The sequence below is a fragment of the Cydia splendana genome, chromosome 13, assembly GCF_910591565.1.
Source record: "Cydia splendana chromosome 13, ilCydSple1.2, whole genome shotgun sequence".
In the NCBI taxonomy this organism is placed as follows: domain Eukaryota; kingdom Metazoa; phylum Arthropoda; class Insecta; order Lepidoptera; family Tortricidae; genus Cydia; species Cydia splendana.
The window spans coordinates 15,682,805-15,695,964 of record NC_085972.1 but is presented as its reverse complement, the minus strand read 5'-3'; the positions used below and the strand labels follow the sequence as shown (position 1 = coordinate 15,695,964).

The 13,160-nt window shown below is 38.3% G+C and overlaps 1 protein-coding gene across 2 annotated transcripts in view; it reads left to right on the top strand.

Annotated features, from left to right (window-relative positions):
• The window catches only part of LOC134796222 (polyhomeotic-like protein 2), a 224,447-nt gene that overhangs the window by 52,427 nt on the left and 158,860 nt on the right, over positions 1-13,160 (top strand). The window contains exon 2 of one of the 2 annotated variants that reach the window (XM_063768264.1): positions 232-337. The exons of the other annotated variant lie outside the window; for it this stretch is intronic. Within the exon in view, the coding sequence (XP_063624334.1) occupies positions 262-337 (76 nt within the window). The 5' untranslated portion in view covers positions 232-261. The remainder of the gene's footprint in view (positions 1-231; positions 338-13,160) is intronic. 2 annotated transcript variants of the gene reach the window in all.

The following is a 13,160-nucleotide window of genomic DNA, read 5'->3' as shown; positions in this document are numbered from 1 at the left end:
GTCATCCATATCTGAGCTTATGAGCTTATTCCACTCTCGCGGCATCGGGGCATCTAAAAGCTAGTTCTGTTAGGCCCGCTCATAGTTTGTGGGGATCTAATTTGGTCCAAAGTTATTCCTTTCGCCCCGCCCATGTAATGCGGGGATTTTGACTAGATGGATTTATAGGGTAGTTTCAGTTTGCCCCGCTAGCTCGTGGGGATCCATTTTGACCAGCTCCTGTATCCATAGGGTAGCGATGTCGCGGCCCGCGCCCGCGTGATGCTCGCCCCGCTCGCGCCGCGCCGAGAACTGGACGCCGAAACGCCGGTCGTCTGGCCTGCATGGTGCTACTCAGGTAATTTTGAGGAACGAACACTGTTGCGGATCAGGGATATTGCGAATATTCGCATCCGCATCCGCGGAACATCCGCATTATTTTCAACATCCGCATCCGCATGAAATCGATGCGGAGCATCCGCATGATGCGGATGTCGACCAAGTCGGTAACAGGAACGTATTAGCGGCGGCGCCGGCGGCGTAAGTGCTAGGTAATTTCGTTTTTAAATATAACGAAATCGTCTAGATCCCGAAAAGTTACTGTTTATTTAATAAAACACACCTATATTCTTGCTCAAATACTAAACGTTTCGTTTTTTTTAAATAAAAAATGCTAAAAATGTAATATTTGACGTTTTTTAAGTAACAAACCTGATGTCAATCCGCATCCGCATCCGCATCCGCGGATGTGAAGCTTTAAATATGCGCACCCGCGGATGTCAAAAAATCTGCATCCGCAACATCCTTGTCGCGGATCCGGTGTGTGACTGAGACAGTGCTTTGCACGTAAATAGCGATGTTTCGCTCGCAGGAGCGGTGTGTATTCCGCATTCGATATGAAGAACGCCGAGGAAAGTATTAGCACGTGATCGTCCATACAAAAAGAGAAAACGTTTTTTCCACTTCTAAATATTTTCCATTCTCAAAGATTTTTAGTATGTTATTGACACAATGAAAAACTAGGTTATTAGGTTTTCCTTTTTGCAAAATTTGCAATATAATTTCAAAAGAAGCGAACCTGTAAACCTAGAATATATTATGCTGAAGCGATCGACATCAAAATCAAAGTGATATGTTAAGATTTAGTTAGTGGAAAACGTTTTCTCCCGAAATGGAAATTGTATGAAGAATGTTACTTTTGTCAGTCGCTATACTTCCCTCTTAACGAATTTAATATCTGTGTCACGTACCTTTCTGTATTAGTAAATTGATAATTTCCTCGGGTTTTCAAAAACACATTTTAAATACAAATACAAATATGAAAAACGCTACACTGATAATTGAGCGATGAAGCTCAATAACGAATTAAAAAGTGACCATATTTGATCTTCATATACCTAAAATATAATTATCATAAAATTTAATGAATTAAACCAACAACTTACAATTCAGATATCATCATTACCCGATGCGAGTATTTTCAGCTAATCGTATAAACAACTGGTAATTCAAGTTTACATTAACGCGGAAAGCCATACCTCACACAATATCGTGACAGCTAGGTCGTCAGACCATCCATTAGTTTGGTGCAGACGAGTCCAGTTTTCATGTCAACTATTGTAAAGGGACCCCTAGACGATCAATTTCGATTGTGCCCTGCTCTATTCTATATGTTAACTATTTTGATACAAGCGATTGCCAATCGCCACTATGTTATGCTACGCTATGTTGTTGAAGAAAATTTCGATATATATATACTTACCTAACCTACACAGGTGTGAGTGTGACAGATGGCATTGCACAGGCACCCATACATACATGTGTAAGTTGCGGAAAGTTTCCATAAAGTTGAAAAAGTTCTCGGAAATTTCAGGAAAATTTAACGGGAAACAAAGGAAACGGTCGTTTTGGAAACGTAAAATTTCGGTTCCCATACAAAAATATGAGAAGGTAGCACCGGTGCGTCTGAGCATCCGACTCGCTAAGCCTTCGCAACGACAACCAAGACCTTTCATTAGACGGTAGCATACCGAATAGTTAATTCCTCAATCATTCTAACCTAAAGCGTCAGGGCAAAACGAATCAATAGCCTCCTAGGGAAGGTTGAGTTTAAGTGGACGCTTAATACGAGTTTATAAAAGCAGATATACAAGTGAAAAAGTGGTAGGCAATCAAGTGAAACTGGTAGTTAGAGAAGTCTAACTAAGCACGTTTATCTTCGCGCAGTGGGTGGCTTGAGTGGCAGGTGCGCATTTCCATACATCTTCCTTGCTCGCGCCGTAGCACGACTTCGGGAGTCTCCGGGTTTCGTGTACTGTTGGGCTATATGGTAATTTTCTTAAAGTAATAAAAAGTAAAACGTTAACTATGCTGCACAAACTTAATAAGAACGCAAACACAGTAAGAACGCATAATATAAAGTCCCTATAAGCTCCATACTTGACGTAGGATTTCGCATGAAAATTTAGCGTGGTTTTACTCTAGGAAGGTTGCCACTGCCTCAGTAAATTCAAAGCAAAGGTCAGCTTTTGTTGGTCACACTCTGAATCTTACCCCATTTTTATAAACATGTTTTATTTCTTTAACGAACTATAATACAACTAATTACCATGACTGTAAGATACATAATATGACTAACATTGTTCAAGCCGTCTTGCAATGAAACGATTCGTTCGTTTTACTGGTCTATAAAAAATCTCGTTCATCATTTCTTAAAAGCATGCTCGGATAATATTGAACTTCGATCGTCACGATACAATGGTGTGAACAATAATCGTGTAAAACCTTATAGAAGCGTGAAGACGTCAATAATTCGACAATTACTGTAAAAGCGTGTGAGGCGGTTAGCAGGCTAGATGGTATTCCCAATTTTTATAATATGATTTTGATTTGATATTTGTTTTTATCGCACCGATAAGTACGATAGAGTTCCATTGAGATCAATATCATATCTTCAAAGTCGGAGTGCGCTTCTTGATTTGTTGCACTGTATCAAAGGTAGCTGATCCACTGCAGACGATGAGAGGAAACCGCGATGTGACGAGTATAGCGATGGCCAGGTTTTTTATGAGGGCGAATTAAAATAGTTCTGTAATTAAATGCTACCGAATCTATGTATGTACAGTCGACGTCAAAGATATGTTTACACTTTTGCACCTTACTCCTTTGTAATAAGGCGAAAATTTTAAACATTATCTTTGACGTCGACTGTACAACTACGCGTACTTTTCGTGTGGGAAAAATGTGGTGTGAAAATAGTCCTTATCCCTACCCAATCCGCCTACAGAGTTTTAAATGCTGCCTATAATGATGTCTACAATTACCTAGCTCCTATTTGAGTTAAACTCAAAACCATGTTCAGGTCTTTTACCCAAAAGTTAAGGGTATGTCCACAGGAAAGATCTGTACTTCTGTGTTCATCTAAACCGTACAGTTTTCTCTCCTGTGGGCAACAGCTTAACAGCTTGTGGGCATGTAGGTAATGATTTTATCATACTTATCCAAACAAAAGAAGTACAGTCCTTTCATGTGGATAATGGTTAAATAAGATAATTAACCTTTATAGCTCTTAATTTTTGGTTATGTCCACAGGAAAGACCCAAAAATTACCCTGAACATGAATTTGAGTGTGACCCATTCGGGCAATGCCCGTTTATTGGGAATAAGTGGTGCAGAGGCTCTTTAATTTTAGTGAGAATCACCCACAAACATTTAGATACTTTTATGAGCACCTATTCGTTTTTTGTCTGAATTTTTGTTCAATTGAGACAGCTTTGAATCGTTAGGCGAGGCAGTTGCCACTTGCCACTTAGTGCGAGGGGTCACACGACTTTAACAGTTTCGAGCTTTTTAGTATAAAGCTTTTAAACAAAGCTTTCTATTCTCGTTTTCGATGAATTACCTATAGTTTTATTTGTGACTTAATATCTTGCAGCGTTGCTTAAATAAATCAATAAGTACATTGTTTTAGTTCAGTAAGAGTAACTATGTACAATCAGCTGCCGAGATATTTGCCCTACCGGCACCGATGTTTGTAAGATTTTTTTTTATTAATCCATCATCTCTCTCTTACGTAGCGTTATCCCGGCCTTTGCCAGGTTACGCTTTCCTACTTGCTTTCCTCCACTTTGCGCGATCCTGGGCGTCGTCTCGTGTGAGCCCGTTTACGCTCATATCGGATTTCACGACATCGAGCCATCGCTGTTTTAGGGCATAATCTATGTATGTACATAACCACGTGACTTTTCAATCGCATCATTCATTCCGATTTTTACTGTTCGAATGGCATTTGTTGATAATCGATTGTCGACTTAGATATGACTCTAGATATATCTGCAGCTGACTGTACTATTCAAATAGGTTCACGAAAGCGTTACGTTAGTCCGTCATGCGAATATAAATATCCTGTCAGGCTTCACTCCGCTGTCGCGTGGGTGATACATCGACAAGACCCGCTAGTGTATTGCCTGCGCAAACGCAGAATTCAGTTCACGAATTATCCAGTGTATCGTGACCTCGAGGAACAGAACGGAGTAATCAAATTAAATCTTACAAACTAAAATCATCACAGTCCTTTGCGTCTCTTTTTTCTCTCTTTTTAGCCCTTTTCAATTCCTTCAATTTTTGCCATTCTGTTCTATTTTGTGCCCTTTGCACCCATTTTGATCCAGCTGTTCTTTTGATGTCATCATACCAACGCATTTTTGCTTTTCCTACTGGGCGTGACTCTCCCCAAGGTCTCCACTCTACCAGCCTCTTACACCACGAGCCGTCTTTCCGGGCGACATGTCCAGCCCACTCCCACTTCAGTTTCGCCATTCGTCTGGTTACATCAGTGACTTTGCTATGTTCCAGAAGCCACTTGTTTGTTTGCCTGTCCCTAAGTGAGATTCCTACCATTCTTCTTTCCATCGTCTTTGGGTTACTTGTAATCTTTGCGTCTATTGCAGACGATTTATGCATTGCTGTTTAGGCAATGGGTTTGGTGGCTGTGGAGGCCGATGCGTGAGCGGTACGACCTATATTTTTGGCAGAGAAAGCTCATGCCACCTGAGGTTCCAGTCCCGGTTTAGTCCCGATTTAGCCGGGTGAGGTTCCGGCCGGGGAGAAGGCTATGCGATCAAGCCTGGTTTAATGCATTAGATGGTAGAAGGTGTCGCAGAAAACAAACTAAAATAAATACAATAATAAAAAAAAAAACCTAAACATCATTTTGGCGACACAGTTTGCTGTTGCTGTTATGAGAGAGCGAGCGTGAAGTCTCTGTTTTAGCGTAGGCAAAAATGCTTCAGTAAGTAGAGGTATGATCGGCTGTTTTCTCCTACAGGCCGCATTTCTCCTGCAATTCTCGTGAAATTGCCTGAGCAAGTATGGTTTTTTTTATGGATTATATGGATTTTTTGTCGAATCTGTTATGATTATTTTTTTCTAAATGGCGGAGTTATGGATGATTTGAAAGAAAGTTCTACAGCTCACAGATCCACTAATGACTATACGTAATCTGAGAGCGGACTGATTTTGCCAAGACTTCGACTCGCCCGTGCTCGATGAGCGATTGGAATCAATGGTCTAGTCTAGGTCCTGATGTAAATAGTGAATGGCGGTGTCCATACAACTTCCTATACCTAGTTGTCCATGTACATTAAGTATGTTTTCGCCAGTATGGCATTGGGCATAAATTCTGACATAGAAAACTCGATCATAGAGAACGGAACCAACGTAGCGATAATTTTTGATAATCCACATATCACTACACCTTATAAAACAAAGTCCCCGCCGCGTCTGTCTGTTTTTCATGCGGTTTTCACCTATCAATAGAGTGATTCTTGAGGCAGGTTTATAGGTGTATAATTTGTTAACCCGTGCGAAGCCAGGGCGGGTCGCTAGTATACAAAACGTATGGTGCCGTACCATTCATTCCAGTTGTTGAATACGGGGCAACAGTAATTAGTTTGCACTACATTACGCGTCTTAGTATAAACCTTTGTCTATAATTCTATATGATTAGATTATTATGACTTCTTATTATTTATCATGATACATATTGGCCGACCGGAAGCTGTTCGGATCGATCAATTTACCAATGCCATTCCCAGGCAATTGCAGATTGTAGAGTTAGACCAAGAAAAGTCTGCAGCAATTTTGATACCCCACGCAATGCAAGTGTTATTCATACGTCATAATTGCATAGATGTTTGACGTTTAATGTAACACTAGTACTGCGCGAGCTATCAAAGTATCAAAGTCGCTGCAGACTTTTCTTGGTCTTTACCTACGACACAATAATTAATTTGACTTTAAAATTAAAATCCGCCGTGTGGACCAGCTTTATCAAATCAACTCACATCAGGGTTGCCAATGCCACGGCGCAATCCTGATTTACGAACGCGCGTTTGACAGCTAACTTCTTTAACACTGAAGCGTTGTAACTACACATTTACAATATTCTAAATAGAATCTTATCTCGTTACAATAAAGTTTAAAATAGTAGATTGCTTGTTGGTGATAGTTTCGTTTCTTTTTTGGGAAAGTGTCGTTCTATATTTATGAAGTGGTGCGGCTGTAGCAGTGTGTGTACTGTGCACGATTTGCTGGTAGGATGCTGCTGTTGTGATGAAAGTCGATCGAGTCCTGATTATATTGTCAGGAATCTTCAAATAAAAAATTAAAAAGTTTTTCTGCGTTTTGTTTCGGTGATTTGATTATCTTTCAGATCAAGGAACTTCACTCTTTTGCCACAGAAACATAAACTGCTTTTTTACAAATCTTCAAAAACTAATATTTGTCGGGACCAAGATTTTCAAATGCGTGGAAATCTCCTTTTCAATTTCTTAGTATCTTTTGATATGTTTCATCATCATCACAAGCCTAGCCTCTCTTCATGTACGCCACTTATCCCGGTCCTGGGCTAGTCTCATCCAAAAGTGCCCCGCGACTTTCCGAATGTCATCCACCCAACGAGTCAACGGACGCCAGGCGCTTCTTTCATCCGAAAGCGGCTACCAATCCGTCAACATTTTGGTCCACCTGCCATCACTCTGCCTAGCAACATGTCCCGCCCAACTCCATTTAAGCTTAGTGATGACGTCACCCACGTCTGCACCTTGGTGTTTTTGATATGTAGTGTGTATTTTATAATTGCATTGCACCAATGAATAGAAACTTAGAGGCGCGACTCGGAAACTGTCGCTTAAAGACGTTTAGCCACTTGTTACCGTTCATGTATAATTGATGTTTCATGCATTTTCATCTCATACATACATTGATACCTTTGCACCATTGAGTGGAAAAGAAAACATCACCATGTCCACTGCGTTGAATGGACTAAGGTATACTATGAGTTGAGACTTGAATTTATCGAGTATAACCGGTTCTTATCTTTTTTTCTGACAACTTTTATGTTTTATTCCTTTGTATGTTACTAGACTTTTAACCAGTGTACTTACCAAATTTCAAAGACTTACACAGTTTTGATACTTATGTCTTTGAATTCGCCAAATTTGAATTAATTTTGAATGTTATGGAAACCCGGCTGCAAAAGTGCATGGCCATAAAACTATAAGTTTATTAGTGGTTTTTGAATAGAAAGCAGAGCACTAGTTGGTTACATAATTGGTTGGAACCATCGTCCTCGTATAATAATGCAGTCTATTACTGGTCTAACGAAGGCAGACACGGCAGAGCTCATTTGAATGTGACCTCAAAAGGTCTATTCGACATTTAAAATCTTATTTTAATCGGTTGCTGATAGGTATCGGTGTTCCTCAGTCTCTCGGATATAGGTAATGTCAAAGAATTTAATTTCTGTACCATTTCATGACTCATTAGGAACCTCATACTATTGTCACTGTGACAATTAGCCGTATTACTGGAAGATACTCCACCGACAAGAGAATAACTCTTTTAAGTTAATGATGATGACAGTCGACGTCAAAGATATGTTTCCACTTTTGCACCTTACTCCTTTGTAATAAGGCGAAAAATGTAAACATATCTTTGACGTCGACTGTACCACGAGTTGATTATTGCTAAATCTATGCTGAGTTCGTTTGATCAGACTGGATATCAAAACATATCGATAAAATATTAAGATAAGGTTTTTAAAGTTGGAAATGACTTCCAGCTTCGCTATTAATACATAGCTCGATTAACATTGTATTTGTACTTGTAATTTTTGCGGGACATCTTGGTGTGCTATTTATTAACTTGTAAATACGATCATGGTTTTAACTTTTAATGTCCAATATCACTACAGGATTAGATCAACGAAGATGGGTCGCTTTGCATATAATTGTGTAAAAAGTTTGTATTGCTCTAAAGCAATAACTTATTGCTCTAAAGTTTAGAGTTTAGAGTGTAGTTGTCGATGTTGTTAGTTATTCGATAGGAAAACACTACTTAGACCGAACGAACTACATATTTCAATGTGTTGTCTTAATTTCAGTACGCATTTCGCATGGGTTAATTAATCTTTAGCACATTAAGCGCCACTAACCCTGGGTTAACCGGTTAAACCTGGAGTTACCATGGTTACCAGTACAATTTATTTGACACTGGTGAACGGTTTAACCGCTTAACCCCGGGTTAGTGGGAATGTGCAAGTGGCGCTAAAAGAGCCTTCTCAATTGACTTTTCGCACTATTCCAAGACTTGAACCATTATTATAAGTATAGGTATACTCCTACTTAACACAAATCGATAAAAAGATTATTTGTTCTTATAACAATAAATCTTCGTGTCTAATGTGACAGGAAACAACATTCTTCAAAGTTTATTCCTTGACAAAAAGCTTATCAGGATTTATATTTCACTCTCTTACCGGATATAGGTACAATAGCTAACATTAAGAGGGGGCTTACGCAAAATTTTAGTTTTTAAGTTTTTATATTGAATTTTTATACGTTTTAATTAAGGGCAAATATCATTTCGCGATTTCGGTTTTGGTCCCATAATAAAAGTTGCTCAGTATGATCCCAAAACCTCCCTGGCAACAGGAATGCAGTTATTTTTTAGCCAGCCTGTATTTGCGAGGGGAGACTGTAAGCAAATCCTTAAAAAGTTAAAGTTGACTCCATAGAAAATAAAAATCACGACAACCATGTCTAAACTTCATTTATATTCAACTGTACATATATCGATAGGGTATCGATAGCATAGGAGTATAATTTTAGTATAAAAAATAGCTAATATAGCAGAGGGATTTGACTAGCAAAATTTTAATACTCTTTAAAATATTAAGAAAAAAACGTTCAACGTATTACACTGTGCGCCATATCTTTCGTTCCCTTCTAATTTCCTGGCTTGACGCCCCCTCTTAAAGAATAGATATTTAAATGGTATAACAATATCTGTTGGCGTAAATCTTCGTCCGATTAGCATGGAGCGTGGGTGGCGCCACGCCTTCAGTTATTTATTATTTATCCAACGACATTATTGACATTATGGTTGATTTTGTAGCCTTGTCGTATCACAACAAAATGCTATGTTAGCTAGTAATAATAGGTATTTAATTGTATACTGTTGAATAGTTGTTAAAAAGGCTATATCTTCATAAAATTATTGTTATCGTGTTCCTCGCTCAACCGTACCAGCTGTGGAATGAACTCCTTGCTGAGGTTGTCTCAAGGGACTATATACAGTGTGGGCGGGGTTCATCATAAAATAGTGAACAGTTATATTTAGGGTCGGCGATGGACCCGGGACACCTCTGAAGTTGCAAGCTTTGTAGACTATACGGCTCTACGTTTTACCATAAGGCCGTACGTTTTGCCGTAAGTCAACTTGCTATACCGATTTGGCCTATAAAAACAATCTACTTAAATAATTTTCGAAATAATTATAAATCTTTGGTGTCTATTAGGAACTCTAAACACGACTATTATGTATGTGTGATGGCGGTCTGGCGCCTATAGAAAACGCAGAAAAAAGCAACTGAGGCTACGGATGGGAAAATGTTAGATGTACCGACTTACGGACAAAAACTAAGTTTCTATTTACGGCCTAAAGGCCTTATTGAAGGACAAAAACGGTGATTTGTAGGAAAATCTGTTCCATATAGATTAAGTTCTTTAAGTGACCAGTTTTTGCGCGACCAGAAGGCGCAATTGCAAAGTTCGCGCAGTTTTGCACCAGTATTTTCTAAGAAGTTTTTCTCTCAAGGAAAAACAATGAATTCATTAGCTCAAGGAAAACAGTAGCTCATCTATAATGTTTTCCGCTATGAGTTCGCACAATAAGGCAGGGTACCTCGTAATATAATTTAACCCTAAAGTTTGCAAATTAAAAAAATCGTGCATTCTAGCATCGGTTTCGGCAAAAAAAATTGTATCCAAAAAATACAAAAAGAGGGTGTAAAAAATGTACACTACCAAGTTTAAGGGTAAAGTGACATAAGCACAGGCAGATTTGTGAATTCAGAGGTTTTACCTATGTAAACACATGTAGGTAGTCATTCAAACAATCTGCCCTGTTCGAACTTTAAAATACTTACGTCAATTAATAGATCTAGTAACGATATTATGGATTAGATGTGTCAGTGTCAAAAGTGACGTTATTGTTTGAAGAAACGTCACAGTTGACACTGACATATCTAATCCATATCGTTTCTAGATCTATTAATTGACGTATGTTAAAGTTCGAATCGGGCCGCAAATCTCTAGTTCATGTTCCAGTCATTGTCAAACGGCTTTTCGATTACTGTGAGTTAGTCCAGGCCCCAATTTCAACACGGCTACAATTGTCAGTGACATATGTCGAGCGACAATTGTCAAGCGACAGGTGACATATTACAATTTTATAAAATATTTTCTATAGAAATACTTACAAACATGACAGGCATTTTGCTACAATTGTATGTATTACAATTATGTTGTGAAACAAGAATTATTTTTTCTAGTCGACATATTTGTAGAATTGTCGGTGAATCTAGACAGGAAATGAGTTATATGTCGGAATTTCGTGACAATTGTCGTGTTTCTTGTGACAATTGTCATAAACTTAGCAAGAGAAATATCTGTTTTTTCCGATATAATAAAGTTTTTTTAAATAATACAATGATGGTGGCAAACAGGAATACGGCCCGCCCGATGGTAAGCGGTAACCGTAGCCCATGGATGCCTGTGACGTCAGCAACAGTGATGTTTTACAATTGTCGCACCTGTCACCGTGGTGAAATTGGGGCCAGAATAAACTGTAAGTACTCGATAGAAAATCAAATCGAAAATCGAAAAATTTAGAAAATTTTATTTGCATGCAGTGGGCAGTAGGCGCACCTACATACGGTGCCTTTCTATCTGACTGTTTTTGTTAGCAAAATAAATAACATATATTTTATTTTGTCGTTATTTGAGAAGGTGCTACGAAAACAAGAATAACTTCATAAACAATGTCGTATATTGGCTATTGTATCGGTAAAATAACCCTAATAACCTCAAGTGAACCCGATCATATAGTCATTACGCACGCGATTTCTACCTTTTTCACGTAAAACGACGTATCTACCGCTAAAACGTACCAATATATGGCCATTTTATAAGAACATATCAGATTCTTTTACTTTGTAAAGTTTACGCTTTCGTGAGCAATACTAAGCATCGTTTGCAATCACAATTTTTTCATATAATTACCGTCAAATGACGATTAATAAGTATAAGCGACCAGTAATTTGATCTGACGTATTATGTCATTACTAGAAGTACATCTGTCATTAAAAACTTATGTCACGAAAAAATGGAATATCGTCCGTCGGTTGGACTTAATTTATTTTGAATGTTGTAGCAATTACTAGTAGATATGGTCATTTTTATCGGGAATCTTAACCATATAGAGGAAAACATTTTTACCTTACAGTTTATTACGTCCATCTCAAATTATTTTAATTAATAATGGCTTATAAAAGACTGATTACTATAAAAATGAGTCATGGATTCCAGCATTAAATGACGTTCATCCATTTTAAACGATAGCGATTTACAGAAGCGAGTTTCCATCGACTTTTTGTCGATAAAAACCAGTCTTCGATTTTCCAAGTGAGAACCGATTTTATCGATATTAGCCAATGCAATTGCACCGGCGAGATAACTGTAACGATTATTAGGGCGCGCTCCAGGCGTTTTGTTTTTAGTCGCATACCGATCATCGAGTCGAATAACTAGATTAATCGATAACGGTATCGATTTGGATTTATATTTTGTAGAAGTAATAAACAAGATTGAGTTGGTGTTAATATTCGCTACCAGATTAGTGTACGAGGCCAATAACTGCATGAAATAAATACTAGCTATAAATTATAATATTGGAGTGCTTCTAATACACATTTATTACGAGTATATCCATCAGGTTTTAAGTTAGCATTAGACTAGGTTTTGTTGAGTAATGTTTTCTATATTTAGCATTATTCAAACGTTTTGAAATGTTGAGTTTGATTTTCAATTCGACAAACTTCACTAGCAGAATACCACATTTCCTATCGTTTCTGCACTATTGTATCCAGAATGAATATCTGATGTCAATACTAGGGATGTACCGACTAGTCGCCGACTAGTCGGGAAAGCCGACTATCCGGCCACATTTGTAGTCGGCGATTAGTCGGCGACTAGTCGGCAAAAATAGCCGATTAGTCGGCACTTTATTAGTGAAAGAATACCACATGTTTTATATTTATTTTACTGAAATACCTATTCAGGATGCATACGAAACCTTTTGTTAATGTAAATAATTGACCGTTTGATCGTTATCGTATGTTGCTGGCAGGTGTTTTCCTCTACATGTCGATCTCAACTGATTCTCGTGTAATTTCATGTGCAAGTCGTTTTTTTAATTATTATTTTTAGATTTTGTTTTTTTTTTAATGGTAGAGCCATGACTGGCCATGAGTGGCCATGAGGAACTATTAATGTTATTGCAAAATTTAGAGACTCTGTCTAAGTCTCTAAATTTAGCAATGCACGTTGCTCGTAAAGACGCTGACCACAGGGGATAGGTTCTTAACTGGCGACTACGTACGGGAAATAGAGCCTTGAAAATACCTCCTACAAGCTGTACTGACGGTCTGCTCAGGATCGTAAAATAAAGGAACTAAAGACAGAAATTGAACGAGGATTCTTGTGATAGGTCTTTGAACCTGTAGAGAACACCTTTTAGCCAAGCTAATATTATGAATAGCGCAACCAAAGGAGCAAAAC